General features: G+C 38.4%; 1 protein-coding gene across 1 annotated transcript; it reads right to left on the reverse strand.

The window, feature by feature from the left end:
* Positions 1-1,302: 1,302 nt before the first annotated feature.
* Positions 1,303-14,389, reverse strand: GCSH (glycine cleavage system protein H). The gene is made up of 5 exons (XM_021702678.1): positions 14,116-14,389; positions 10,434-10,513; positions 9,155-9,218; positions 3,772-3,903; positions 1,303-1,909 (listed from the first exon to the last, which is right to left on the reverse strand). Exons 1-5 carry the CDS (start codon positions 14,261-14,263, stop codon positions 1,812-1,814), a joined length of 522 nt encoding a protein of 173 aa, XP_021558353.1. The 5' UTR covers positions 14,264-14,389; the 3' UTR covers positions 1,303-1,811.
* Positions 14,390-14,600: the final 211 nt, after the last annotated feature.

The following is a 14,600-nucleotide window of genomic DNA, read 5'->3' on the forward strand; positions in this document are numbered from 1 at the left end:
AATAAAAACTGCCCATCTCTTTCAGATTATAATCACTGATGTCCTTTCACTCTGGAATTGCCATTTTTGCTTGCTTCCCCCCTTTAGAACATTCATTCTCCCTCCCTACCACCCCTATTCCAATGTAAGTATTTTTATAGTAATACTAGCTAAGGAACTGATAAAGAATGGACCAGGAAATGTGAAAATCCTAACCATGGATTTTTAAGTGTCTTACCCTCTCCACTACCTTTCTTTCCTGTGAAATGGTGGTATTTATGGATCTGTCCTACCTAGTTCTGGATACTGCTTTAATCATCAAAGAAGGTAATGTATGAGAGTACTTCAAAACAAAAGAGCAAATCTATATAATTATTACTCATTCTATTTCTAAAGCAGAGTAAATTAATTTTTAATAACTAAAAATTGACTAATAATTATATACAAACAAGGAAAACAGTCATCCAAAATATTTTGGATACTTCCTTGATAAGGGTACAAAGATGTATCAGCAGTGACATGGCCCTTAAAGGATGGTTTTTTTCTCCTGAGGAGCAGGAAAGATTTATTTACCTACCTAATTCCTCTAGGTTTTCACATTTGCAGTTTATTCACCGTCAGAAGGTGGTAGTATTTGAATACATCCCTTTTCCTGCACTAACTGGGAAAAATGATAGAGGTTTGTCTGCTTTTGCTATGTGTATGTGTGTATTTATATATATTTACAGTTCTGTGTGTATATATAATATCCCCTTCAAAATATCAGCATATTATACTTGGCTTAGAAAATATACTATTTAGCTACTTAAAAACAGCACTGGACACTGTAAATTTGCTTAAGCTGTGAAGAATATTCACTAAGTCAATGTGCGAGCTCATAAAAAGTTTCACTATGTCCGTTTCTGTTCCCATTAAAGTGGAAACCTGAATGTGGTTTACTTAAGGATGCCATGTGTTGTGCTTATCCAACTTTTACCTTTCCTTGTTTTCCTCTTCTGTCTTCTAACCTAGCAGCATTACAAAAAAACAAAACAAAACAACACAAAACAAAAACCACCAAAGTCAGTGCTTTCTTTTTGATTATATTAAAGATGACCAAAAATGGTACTTAATGCTATCAGGCAATTAGGTCTTTAAGAAAAACCAGATTTGTGACTAAAAGGAAACATTTTCTTGGAACCTTTCATTGTTATGGCTTAAATTTCCTTTTAAAAAAATAACTTTCCATAAGTTAAAATTAGCATTTTCACAAATACTAGCAGAGTCACTAAATGAAATATTAAAACAAAAAACATGAATAACGAAGAAGTTGAACGTTTTATTAAACTATCTTCCTGCAAGGCTGTTGCTTCATTGTATAAAAATAGCACCAGCAAGTGCAGTATATTGCAAAATTAAGGTAGTATTGTTCTTTATCTGGCACATTACAACTAACAAACCTTTCTCTACTGCCAGTTATTTCCAATGGAAAGATTATTTAAGCATTTTGACCCCCATCCAGGGATAGATGTAAGCTTAAGGCTTAAGGTAACAATGTCATCCTTGAATTACATAATTTAATAACTAGTTTTTAACCAAAGATAATTTCAGTATTCTGAATATTATAGCTGGAGCATAAAAATCAGAGGGTGTTGCAAAACAGATGCATGTTGTGTTTTTCTGCAATCATTATAAAGTTAAGGGGTATTTTCTTCCATTAGCATTGTTGCAAGTAGTTTCTTTCTCCACTGGTATTGCTAATAGTTGCTATTTTAAATCTCTGTGTACCACTAATTTAAGACAACTTTGCTAGATTAAGTTGTTTCATACTAGTTTATTTAGGGGTTCCATTTTCATTCCTCAATAGATTTTATGTATTTCTCATATGCTTCTTCACTCATTAATTCATCCAGTTCTGAAGGATTACTGAGTGCTATCTTGATCAGCCAACCTGCAACCGAAAAAAAGTATCATATTCCAAATTACCTTTTTAAATTGATCTAGTATTCTTTACATAAATCACTCATTTGTTCAAGGAGCTTTATATTTTAGCCTTAAGAATTCAGTTAATATCCTTGTATATCACAATTGAAAAGAATTAAAGCCAGAATAGATTCTACTATAATGGATTAAGAACTCTTAACCTCCAACCTGTCAGAATGGCTCTAATAAAAAAACACAAAAAACAAAAAAATGTTGACTAGGATGTGGAGAAAAAGAAACCTTTGTGCACTGTTGGTGGGAATGCAAACTGGTGCAGCCACTGGAAGACAGTATGGAGGTGTCCCAAAAACTTAAAAGTAGAGCTACCCTATGATCCAGTAACTGCACTACTGAGTATTTATCCAAAGAATACAAAAACTAATTCAAAAGGCTGTATGCACCCCTATGTTTACTGAAGCATTATTTAAAATAGCCAAACTATGGAAGCAGCCCAAGTGTCCATCAACAGATGAATGGATGAAGATGTGGTGTGTATATATATGTGCATATATGTGTATAAAATGGATTATTACTCAGCCATTAAGAAAAATATGAAATGAAATTTGCAACATGGATGGCATTAGAGAGTATAATGTTAAGCAAAATAAATCTGTCAGAGAAAGACAAATAACACAGGATTTCAATCATATGTGGAAGTTTTTAAAGTAGGCTGCACACCCAGCATGGAGCCCAACACGGGGCTTGAACTCACGACCCCAGTCAAGACCTGAGCTGAGGTCAAGAGTTGGATACTTAACTGACTGAGCCACCCAGAAACCCCTCATATGTGGAATTTATGAAACAAAACAAAGTAAAAAAAAAAAAAAAAGGAGACTCTTCAGTATAGAGAACAAACTGATAATTCTCAGGGCAAGGTAGGTGGAAGGATAGATGAAATATGGCATGGGGATTAAAGAGTACATTTGTCATGATAAGCTATGAGTAATGTGTAGAATTGTTGAATCACGATATTGTATACCTGAAACCGATATAAACACTATATGTTAACAATACTAGAATTAAATTTTTAAAAATTAAAAACAACAAAAAACCTCAAGTTGCCACAACCATCAACAACATTGAGGGATCCAAATATACAAGACCAGGGATATCTTTCTTTAACAGAAGGAACAGCGACACTGTAACTGCTGAGGTGAAGGGGAAGAGGGAGCAGAAAGCACTACTAGAGTTAGAAGGGCTAGGTGACAGGCAACAGAGAACTACAAGCTAATCTTAATTTTGCAATTCATGTACAAAATGGAGAAAACTGCTGCTACCATACTTCACTGGGTTATTAAGAAGATGAAAATGTGACAAAACTGATGCAATACGCATTATTCTATTACCACCTTTATGTGTGAAGAAGTAAATACTTTGAAAGTGTTCATAAAAAGTCTATACCTGTAATACTAAGAACTCTGTAAAAGAAGGCAATGCTTTTATTGACAGAGATCTTAAAGCTAACCTTATATATTCAGCTAATCTGTGTTTCCCTTTTTTAAAGCAAAACATCCCTATTTCGTATCAAAAAGTACAAAAAGAGGGGCGCCTGGGTGGCTCAGTCTTTAAGCGTCTGCCTTCGGCTCCGGTCACGATCCCAGGGTCCTGGGATCGAGCCCCACATCGGGCCCCCTGCTCAGCGGGAAGCCTGCTTCTCCCTCTCCCACTCCCCCTGCTGGTGTTCCCTCTCTCACTGTCTCTCTCTCTGTCAAATAAATAAAATCTTAAAAAGTACAAAAAGATGAAGTTCCAATCTGCTAAAGCTTGCTTTAAACTCTAAATGTTAACTGCAGCAATAATCCTTGGAAAAAATTTCTAGCAACAACTTACCATCTTCATAACAAGATTTGTTGACAAGTCCTGGATTTTCTGCAAGAGCTTCATTAATTTCAGTTACTTCTCCTGATAGAGGAGAATAGAGTTCACTAGCAGCTTTCACACTTTCCAAAGCACCAAACTCATCTAAATTGAGAAAATTAAAATATTAAATATCAAAAGTCAATGACCTGAAAATATAAAATACGGGTAAGTGGTCACCTTTAATACAGGCATGATAAAACATTCTAAATATCTTTAAAGATTTTACTTATTTGAGAGAGAGACAGCAAGAGACAGCACAAGCAGGGAGAGGGAGAAGCAGACTTTCCGCTGAGCAGGGAGCCTGACACGGGGCTTGATCCCAGGACTCTGGGATCATGACCTGAGCCAAAGGCAGACACTTAACTGAGTGAGCCACCCAGGTGCCCCAAAGCATTCTAAATATCTTTAAAAAAAAAAAAAAAATCAGTTTCGTCATGCTCATATCACCTGTGAGAAGGGTATAAATATCCTCAATGAAGTGGACCTGTTTTTAGACGGAGTCAACAAATGGTGATGTATCTGAATACCAGATGTACTTAAACCCAGTAAAACTCAATGAAAATGAAATTTTAGGAGATTCCAGTAATGGTGAAGTACCTCATCAGACCAGCCTTCTTGCAGATAACAATTATGAACTCTGAACAAAACAAAAAACAATTATATGAAGGCTCTGAAGGGTGACCAAAGGAGGAGTCAATCCTTAAAAGGGGCCCAAAGTGGGTGAGATCTTCATTTATATAATTTGTACTGACAACACTGCCCCATTCAAAGCACACAGTTTCACTAGAACACAGAGAAAACCAGTCTTATTTGCTTGAGAGGTCAGAGGATGGAACGTGGGCCTGCCAAGGTAGCTGGAAACTGAGGGTTGAAATCCTATAAAGAAAGGGAGCCATGGTCAAGAGAAAAAGTAGTCAACAGATGCCAAAAAGACCCATAGACCCACATACTGGAATAAGCAGAGAACCTAAAAGTAACTACTACAAATTTGTTCAGATTTTTAAAAAGATCATCATGCGTGAACACATGGGGGAATACCTGCAAAGAAACTGAAATTTTAAAAACGGACATTCTAGAACTGGAAAGTATAATATCTAAAATAAAATTCACTGGATGGCAGTAACAGCAGAAGGGTCAGTGACTGTGAACAAAGAGCACGTGAAATTAACCATATTTCAGTCTTTTGACTGAAATAAAAGACTGAAAAATTAACAGAGCCTTGGTCACCTCTGGGACAACACTGAGTGATCTGAACTGAATGATACTGAGAATACAATATACCCAAATTTGTGGGATATAGCTAAAATAGTGCTTAGAAGGCAATTATCTTTAGGTCTCATTTACAAAGAACATCTTAAAAATCAATGACCTGGATTCTAGAGACACTAGAAAATGAACAATAGCAGTCAGTTCATGGAAAGGAGACAACACTTGAAAGAAGGGACAGTAGTGATTTTTTAAAAGATGGCTTTTGGCCTGAAGACAGCACCAATCTTTGCCATTTGGGGCAGCCAAAATTCTGAGAGAAAAATCTCAGTCTTAATTGGCATAAGGGACCAGAAGACAAGTTGAGGCCACCACAACTACTGGAAAGTGAGGTGGGAAAGCCCAAGGAGAGAGACTAAACGGAAGAGCCCCAAATCCTGTGTATAAACTCTGTCCAGGTCTCTGAATGATGCCTGAGCCATGCATGCACAGCTGGTGTCCCAGCTAAGGCTAAAAGAATTAAAACTTAGATTTTAGCTGCTACCCATCACAAGGGAGACGGCGTTTCATAGTATGAGTAACAAAGTACTTACTAAAACAAAGCCCCAATTTTCTACCAAGGAAAAATTAGATAGAGAAATTAAGTCGGGCGCCTGGGTGGCTCAGTTGGTTAAGCGACTGCCTTCGGCTCAGGTCATGATCCTGGAGTCCCGGGATCGAGTCCTGCATCGGGCTCCCTGCTCGGCAGGGAGTCTGCTTCTTCCTCTGACCCTGCCCCCTCTCATGCTCTCTGTCTCTCATTCTCTGTCTCAAATAAATAAATAAAATCTTAAAAAAAAAAAAAAAAAGAAATTAAGTCTAATTTGGAGGAAGAAAACAAAGCTAGGAGCATGAAATAAATGGAGTATAAAAAAATTAACGGTAAAAATTTGCTTCTTTCAGGATTAGTATGATAAATAGCTAACAAGACTGATGAAAAAAAAAGAAAACACACAAATTACCACATCTTTACTAATGAATTTGACAACATGGAAAAATTCCCCCCAAAACATAACAAAATCAAAGATAATGTCGAAAATATGAACAGCCTTATATCTATTAAAGAAATTAAATTTGTATCAAAAACCTTCCCAGAAAGAAATCATCTAACTCAAGATTTAACTAATTCTATCAAACACGAAATAATACCAATCTTGCACATTCTTTCAGAAAAAGAGAGAAGGTGAGAACATTTCCAAACTTAGTCTAAGAGGCCAATACAGGGGTGCCTAGGTGGCTCAGTTGGTTAAGTGTCATGATCCCAGGGTCCTGGGATCAAGTCCCAGATCAGGCTCCTTGCTCTGCAGGGAGACTGCTTCTCCCTCTGTCTGATGCTACCCCCCTGCTTGTGCTCTCTCTCACTCTGGCAATAAATATATAAAAATCTTAAAAACAAAAACAATCAAAACCAGGAGGTCAATATAACTAATTCCAAAATTTGACAAAGCCATTATAAAAGACCAATATCTATAATGAATATTAATACAAAAATGATTAATTAGCAAATCAAATCCCACAGTATATTTTTAAAGGTAATTTTTGCATCATAACTACCAGGAATGCAAATCTGGTTAAACATTTAAAAATAACCTTATTCACCACATTAACAGAATAAAGGAGAAAACCCTTATGATCATGTCGGTAAGATGGATAAAACAAATGTGACAAAATTCAACATCCATAAATGATAAAAACTATCAGCAAACTAGATGGAAAGGAACCTCCTCATCTGATAATGAGATTCTGTCAAAAACCCCCAGCTAACTATCATGCCTAAATGATGAAATCTTAATGCATTCTCAAGATAAGGAATAAGGCCAAGGCAATGATGTCTACCTCACTGCTTCTATACAACATTATTCGGAGGGCTCAGGGCCATGCAATAAGGCAAGAAAAAGAAAGAAAATGCATAAAGATTGAAAAGAAAGTTCTTTATTTACAGATTACATTATTGTTTACATAGAAGATTCAAAGGAATCTATAAAACTGTTAAGAATCAGTGAATTTAATAATGCCTGAAAATGGAAGCAAAAACTATGTAAAGTTTCAAGAAGAAAACACGGAGAGTACCTCTGCAAACTTGGTATAGGCCACAGTTGCTCAAACTTTCTTGGTTCATAGTGCCCTAAGTATCTTAGTAACATATTTTTCATTTTTAACTACAAGTATTTACTGATAATGTGTGTCTGTTGCAGACTATACAAGTTCTCTATCAGGGAATCAGACTGAACACCACACTGTCTTATTGATGATCCTTGCTTACTTTCATGCAATATTTGCTTCAAAGACACATTACCCAAGATAACACAGATCTAATATTGGATAACTGTTAACTCTATTGAGCTATCAGTGTGTGGTGTCCAAAAGAGATTGAAAATTTTAAATATCCCACAGCTCTAGGGTATATAGGATGGGAACCATGGAGACAAAGATTTCTTAGAAAAGATGCAATGTTCTATACATAAATTAAAACATTAATAACTTGGACTTGTTAAAAATTAAAAGCTTATCAAAAAAACACAAGAAAATGAAAAGACAAAATAACAAACTATGACAAAATTTCACAAAATATAGATCTGAAAAAGGATTTGTACCTAGAATATATAGAATGCCTAAAAATCAATGGTAAAAAGACAACACAAATAAATTGGTAAAGGCTTGACTAGAGACTACAAAGATGTGAGTAGCAAAAAGCACATGGAAGGGTGCTCAAAAATAATTTGTCATCTCACAGTGAGATCTGCAGTGCCTAGAACTCTCTCATATTGCTGGTGAGAATGTAAAATGGTACAACCACTTTGGGAACCTGTTTGGCAATTTCTTACAAAGTTAAACATACAACTACTACACTACAAGCCACAAATTCCACTCATATATATATGTATATATATACACATATACACACACATATATATATACCCAAGAGAAATGAAGACATCTACAAAAAAGACTTCAACAAAAAAGTTTATAGTAGCTTTATTTCTAATAGCTAAAAACTAGAAACAACACAGAAATCCAACAGGAGAAAAGATTAAAATGTTACATAATGGTACACTACTCAGCAATAAAAAAAAACAACTATTGATCACTCAACATAAATCTCAAAATCATGATATTGGACAAAAGAAGCCAGACATAATATAAAAACTGTGTGGTTCCTTTTGAATGAAGTTAAAATAATAGACAAAACTAACCTATGGTGTCAGAAATCAGAGAACAGGTTGTCTCGAGAAGGGTTTTAATTGGCAAGGCTTACACAGTGTTTATGTTTGTCAAAACTCACTGGATTGTACACTTCATGCATTCACTGTATGTAAATTTTTCATCAATTTTATAAAAGCCTTTAGCAGAAAAGTTTAAAGACAGTATTCATTAGGGATATTTATGTTAACATAAGTCTTTTAAGCATAGAAAGCAGGTTCATGCAGCTCACTTGCTGTAAAGAGATGTTCAGAAACAGGATCTCTTGCTTGAGAGCAGCAAAGTGGGTACAAAATATAAGAAAACAAGAACAACTGTTCTCTGATGTATAGAACACAGGAAAATGGACAGATAAAGATTATTAATCACAACAGGATCTTATTATGGCATCGGAAAAGGTTCCTATGAAGACCTTCAAAAAAGAGGGATATGACCTAATATTATATGAGAGCCAGGAAGTAGAAAAAGTTCAAACAAGATAAATGATGGGGAAAGTTTAAGCAGAAAAAAAACCATGGCCAATATTGTCAAAGATACTTAGAAAAACAGATTCTTTACTGCCTCCAAAGAAAAACAGATTTAACCTTCTCATCCTACTTTTGGATATGGCCATTTGAGAAAGTGATGCTTTGCTGCCATTTTGTGACCTCTGACACACTGAGGCAGAAAAAGTATGAAAAGAGGTCATGTCCTTGATGATCCTTCACTGTGCCACTAAGCCAATCCCCTGTATCCACCTATCTCCAGACTCCTTGAGGGAGATAAAATAAACCCCAACTTTAATCTTTTAGGTGAGTTTTCTATTACTTGAGTAAAAAGCACTCTAACTGGTCTTAGGTGCAACAAGTTATTATTCAAGGTAAAGAAAACTTATGGCATGAATAATATACCAAGATGAGAAAAATACCTTGTTTGTTCAGTTTTGTCCCAACTTCAGGCAGACTACAGTAAACAACATCTCCCAGAGCTTCCTAAAACAAACAAAACACAAACCTTTAAGAAATCAAATTAAACCTCCTAGTGAATAGAAACAAGTCAAACACTAACCTTCTATAATTCAGATAGTACATATTTTACACTCCAGGGGCCACATTCTTTAGTTTTTCTTACAACTCTTCAAAAATGCAAAACATTCTTAGCTCAGGACCTGTAAGAAAACAGGCCACCAGCTAGCCTAGCCCACAAGCAGCAGAGACTCCTGTCATAAACCATATCCCCCTCATCCCCCCCATATACTAGCTCCTCTGAGAACAAACACCTTGTGCTTTTCTACCTTTGCAGTTTCGCTTAGGCCATTTCCCCTGCTGTATTTGCTGAAATCCTACCCACTGATCTATAAATCATAGTCCTCATACCTTGTACTCCCTGAAGACCTTGATTCCAAGTTAAGAAGTGAGCTCTCCATCAGGTGAGTTACAACCCTTGTACTATGCAGGTCATCCATCATATAATGTTTTGTGTGTCATTTTCCATGTAGGTGATTCCCCTCATAGATAAAACTCCAGGAGGTGAAGACAACACTTGTACAGTATTGTACACAGTACCCTGTACTGGGCCTCAGTATGTACACAGGCCAGTGACGATAACAATTGTCACTGATGCTCAATACCTGAGATTCCAACACTTCTGAAAACTAGTATATACTCCTATCAGTTAACAGTTTCCCCTTCCTGCCCCCCCCCCCCCACACACACAGCCCCAGTTGAAAATCACTGACTCATACTTGCTATTTGGCTTCTCATTTTCTTCTGAATAATTTCTCATTATGGGATCAGTGGGAATAGCGAAATTAAAGAAAAAAATTGGCTACATAAAAGTCTGCCTTTGTCTAATCTGTGCCAGTCTAGGTTTTCCTTCTTTATCCCCTGGGGTTGTGCATATATCACAGTATCCACAAACACTGTCAACACTCCCATGCCTTCTGCTTGCTCTTATTTTTTCCTTAACTGCCCAAACATGAAACATTTCTTTCTTGAATAAGGTATGTTTACTTCTAAGTGTTAACCTTTTAATAATCTCTTAAAACACTATATACTGCTCTAACTAAATTTATATTTTACCTGTTTACTTGATTTTCTTTAAAGGGCCCAAAATAATAAGGGGCAGAATAAACAATCTTTAAAAGGTAGAGCAATCCAATTTAGGCAAGAGCACACTGTTTTAAGTATTTCAAGACAATCCAATACCTGTGCAAAATTGCTGATTCCCACTGTTCCAATACCATTTTCTGTTGTTATCCATTCATGTTTGTCTGTGAATTTACGCACTAAAATAGAAGACCAGTATTTCAGAAAAGCAGTGGTATCGTATCACTTCTTAAAAAGCACTTTTCATATCAGTACTGTCAAAAGGCAAGACTTTCCCAGTATTTGTGTTTAACTTAACACTGCGTTTCAATAATACACTGCCCAGGAGAAACCAGATCACATGAAAAGATGGAACATCTTCTCAAGAGTAGTATCATTTAGGCAAAGATGGCTTGATGTGAATAACACGTTGTGCATCTTTTGGAGATTTGGTTATTCCAACATTAGTCTATATTACACATACAAACTATTTTGGAGCGTACTTCAAAATGTATACTCATCTATTACTGGTCTGTCTTACAGAAGGTAGTCTGTCCCTCTGTAGCTTGGTGTGAGGGAGCATAAATGCTCATAATGCTTATAAATGATTTAACCTGAAGAAAAAAAAAATGTGCCTCTTTAGGTAGAGTTGACCTAAGAGGGCTTCACTGCATCTTGGTTATAAAGTGGAGTCTTACATGAATGAAACTGATCTGCAACAATTATAACTTGACTAACTTCTTAAAATTCCATTTTCATTGAATTCAAGCCTGCCCTTGAAGAAAGTGGCTACTATCATTTAAAGAAACAAACTATAAGATCAGAACTCAACAGTCACCTCAGAGCTAAGGCATTAACTGGTGGAAAGTCACGTTCTGCTCAACATTCAATGGACAGATTAGCCCTTGGCTTTATGAGCTTTTCTTCAAAGACATGGCCGAACTATTCAAGGATTCCTGGAAAAAAGACTGACCAAAGTTCAAGACATGTGAAAAAAGCTATTTAGAATTTAATGTTAGTAGTACTTGCTTTAAAGAATAAATTTTTTAAAAAGCATAATGCTAACATAATATTATGTTATCACATTCTGAGGCCAAATATTTTTCCAAAAACAATGCCTCAGAAGTTAATAGGACAATGGTTCATCAATTCACATGCTGTTTTTGAGTAAGCCTTTCTGGTTCACTCTTACCCCTTACCCACAAGATAGTTGTACTTAAAACAGCATTAAAATGCTTTGATTACACAGCTCTGATGTACAGCAGAATGTAACTTACTGCTTTCTTTTTCCCTTAATCATTAAAAAACTTTAATTTCATATTCTTCACTGTAAGAAGTTGTAAAATCTGCCACAAAGGAACTTGTTTTGCTTCATTCCACTTCAAATAACTAAATGCTTCAGGTCAATCTGATCTTTCTGTAAAGTTTCTAACTTGGTGTTCTGACTGCAACTCTCTCCCCCACTGCCTTTTCTTGACTACTACAAGTTCGAATTTCCTTCCTGCCAGAAGCCTTCTGTAGCCCTCCAAAGTTCCTAGGCCATCCAACTGGCTCCCACAGCACTCTGCACCACTCTCTCCGGATCCTGACCCTACAATACACAGCACTTAAGGAACTACACATATACCCTTTTGTCCACTCTCCCCAGCAAGGAGATGAAGTACAAAGCAAGCCAGAGCATGGTTTATCTCATTATCTCATTTTCATTTGTATTCCCAGTTCCAACACAGAGCTTACCAAACAGTAAGCACTTAGAAGTTTAAGGAGTGAAGTAATTCTTTAGTTTTAATTAAGTAGATTCTGAGCAAAATATCTATATACATATTTGGCTACACTCAATTCTCCCTATCACTCTGTTACAACTCTAGAACTGGCCGATTACAATACAAATTATGAAATAATAAATATGACTTCTCTGAGACTACTGTCTCAATTTTGGCCTTGGCATCTTGCCTAATTGTAAAGATAATCTTAGGAGTAAGGTTGCTCACATACACTCAGTTTAACAATTGAACAACCATAAATTTAGAGGAAAGACAGCAACATTAGTAAGGTAAATGCATGTTAAGTCCACTTAATTTCAAAGTCCGGGAGACTTTTTACAAGGCCAAGCTGTTTAGGCTAAAGACAATGATTAGTTTAATTCTCCTTTAACCCTCAGCCTAATAGGAAAAAAGTGGACAGATTAGGTAAAAATTACTTTCCTACTGAGCCTTTAAGAACATTTTTGGCCTCAAAATGAGGCGTTTCAGTAATTTATGAAAAGTCTGCATTTTCCTCCTTTCAACGTCACAAGGGGCACCTGGCTGGCTCAGTAGATGGAGCATGTGACTTGATCTCAAGGTCATGAGTTCAAGCCACACGTGGAGCATGGAGCTTACTAACTTACTAAAAGTCTGTTCCAAAGTCACTAGCCAGATAACAAATATTGGCCAATTTTTACCTACTTGATTCTATAATATTTAATAACGAGTAACATTTACCAAGTACTTACTATGTGTCAGGCTACATGTACAGCGGTTACATTATTTCATTTCATCCTCCCAACAACTCTGCCTGGTAGAGGTATTATCATTTACATTTTTCTGATGAGGGGAACAGACTCAGAAGTTAAGTGACTCTGCCCAAGATCACAGAGCTAGTAAGGGGCAGGATCAAAATTGGAACTTGGGTCTCTCTGTTCTTAAAAACCTTGGTGTTCAACCAGATCATGGGTTATTGATATTTTGGACAATATTTAACTAACTGGAAACTGCAAAAAGCCAGCAGTAAGCGTCACACTGAATAACCAAACAAACCAAAAAAACCCCACCAGACTTGAAATTCATTTCTTCTCTGAGATATGCTTTCCCCTTTGTATTCAGATTGGTAATTACTGATATGTGTCACCAACAGAACTAGAGGAATATATTAGCAACGAAAGAGAAGCATCTTTATGTTTCAGACTGGAATAAATGTTATCAAGTCTTCCATTTCCAAACAGGTTTCTAAAACAGTGAACTTAACGGGACAACAGCCATCACAGGCTTATGCACCCCTAAGAAAGAAGCCTGAGTTCTTGAAGGTGCATTAGCATCTCAAGCATTTGTGCACGCAGTAAGAAAACTTTTTCTGCTGCGATAACTGTGCTGATGTATAGTAGCACAGATAACCAAGACATTTGTGGGCAGGGCCCCCAGTTATTTCAATTGCATGTCCGTGTGAGGCCTCATTTCTGTCCCAACACATCCATGACTAAATATAGGTTTTAGCAGAATGTAAGAGTCCCAAAGACTTTATCTCACTGTTTTTAGGAAATAGCCAAGTCTTCAAAGGGATGCTCACTTTTGCTAGTAAAAATCTAGCTCCAGTGCTTTAATTTCATTAAGCGCTCTTTAATTTTACTTCAGAGTTCTCAGTGACAGTCCATGTAGCAAACTAAAGCCTACCATGTCTCCAATTTTAGGGCCCACGATGCACACATACGCGAGATAACCTAAGGTCGCGAAGGAGCTTAGCGACGCTTGCATGGTTCTCCAGCAGCGAGCGGCCGGCGCTCCCGTGGAACGAGTTCGCACTTGGCAGTCGCGCGTGTACTCCAGGCTTCCTCCTCCTGGCTCCCCAACCCGCAGGACAAAGGCTGCGGTGTCGGCCACGCAACTAGGGATCCCAGCAGTAGAAAGAAGCGTGGGCAGGTGTCGCCTCGCCTGACCCGGGTGGTCACCACTGGGGACTCGAGGTAAGCAGCGACCCGGGGAGGGAGGCGCCCAGCCCCGTCGCCCCAAGCAGCCCGGCTCTCCCCCACGTGCCCGCCCGCGCTTACCGGAGAGCAGAGCGGAGCCCGTGCGCAGTGTCCGGACGGCGCCCGCCCTCAGCCCCCAGGGCCGCGGCAGGCAGGGTGCGGCGGGCGCGGAGGCGACGCGCAGACTGCAGGCCACAGCCCGCACGCTCCGCACCGCTCGCAGCGCCATGTTCACAGAGGTGCGGGGGTCGCAGTGCAAGCGGCTCGGAAACCCCAGCCGGCAGGGGCGGGGCAGGAGCGGGGCGGGGGGCCGGACCGGAGCAAGCCGGAGCGAGCCGGCTGGTCCGGGGCGCGGGGGAGGGGCTTGGTGGGGACGGGGGCGGGGACTCCAGGCCGGGCGCGGCCTCGGATAGGGCGACGCGCGTGAAAGGGGAGGGGATCTGCGGCAGAATTGCGGCCCGGAAGGGGCAGGCGGTGAGGGGCGGGGCCTAGCGTGGTAGCTGGTAGGAGTTGGGGCGTGCGGGGCGGGGCGGGGCAGGACCTCGTTCTCCGGAGTCCCTTTACGG

This window comes from Neomonachus schauinslandi, chromosome 16 (assembly GCF_002201575.2).
Source record: "Neomonachus schauinslandi chromosome 16, ASM220157v2, whole genome shotgun sequence".
NCBI lineage: Eukaryota > Metazoa > Chordata > Mammalia > Carnivora > Phocidae > Neomonachus > Neomonachus schauinslandi.

Bases quoted from the DNA above. Each gene is read 5' to 3' on its own strand.
- GCSH (XM_021702678.1), bottom strand. From the start codon at position 14,263: ATGGCGCTGCGAGCGGTGCGGAGCGTGCGGGCTGTGGCCTGCAGTCTG. The intron at 9,219-10,433 runs GTATTGGATTGT...TGTTTGTTTTAG, and splicing joins GAATCAGCAATTTTGCACAG to GAAGCTCTGGGAGATGTTGT. The intron at 1,910-3,771 runs GTAAGTTGTTGC...TTTCGGTTGCAG, and splicing joins CAAATCTTGTTATGAAGATG to GTTGGCTGATCAAGATAGCA.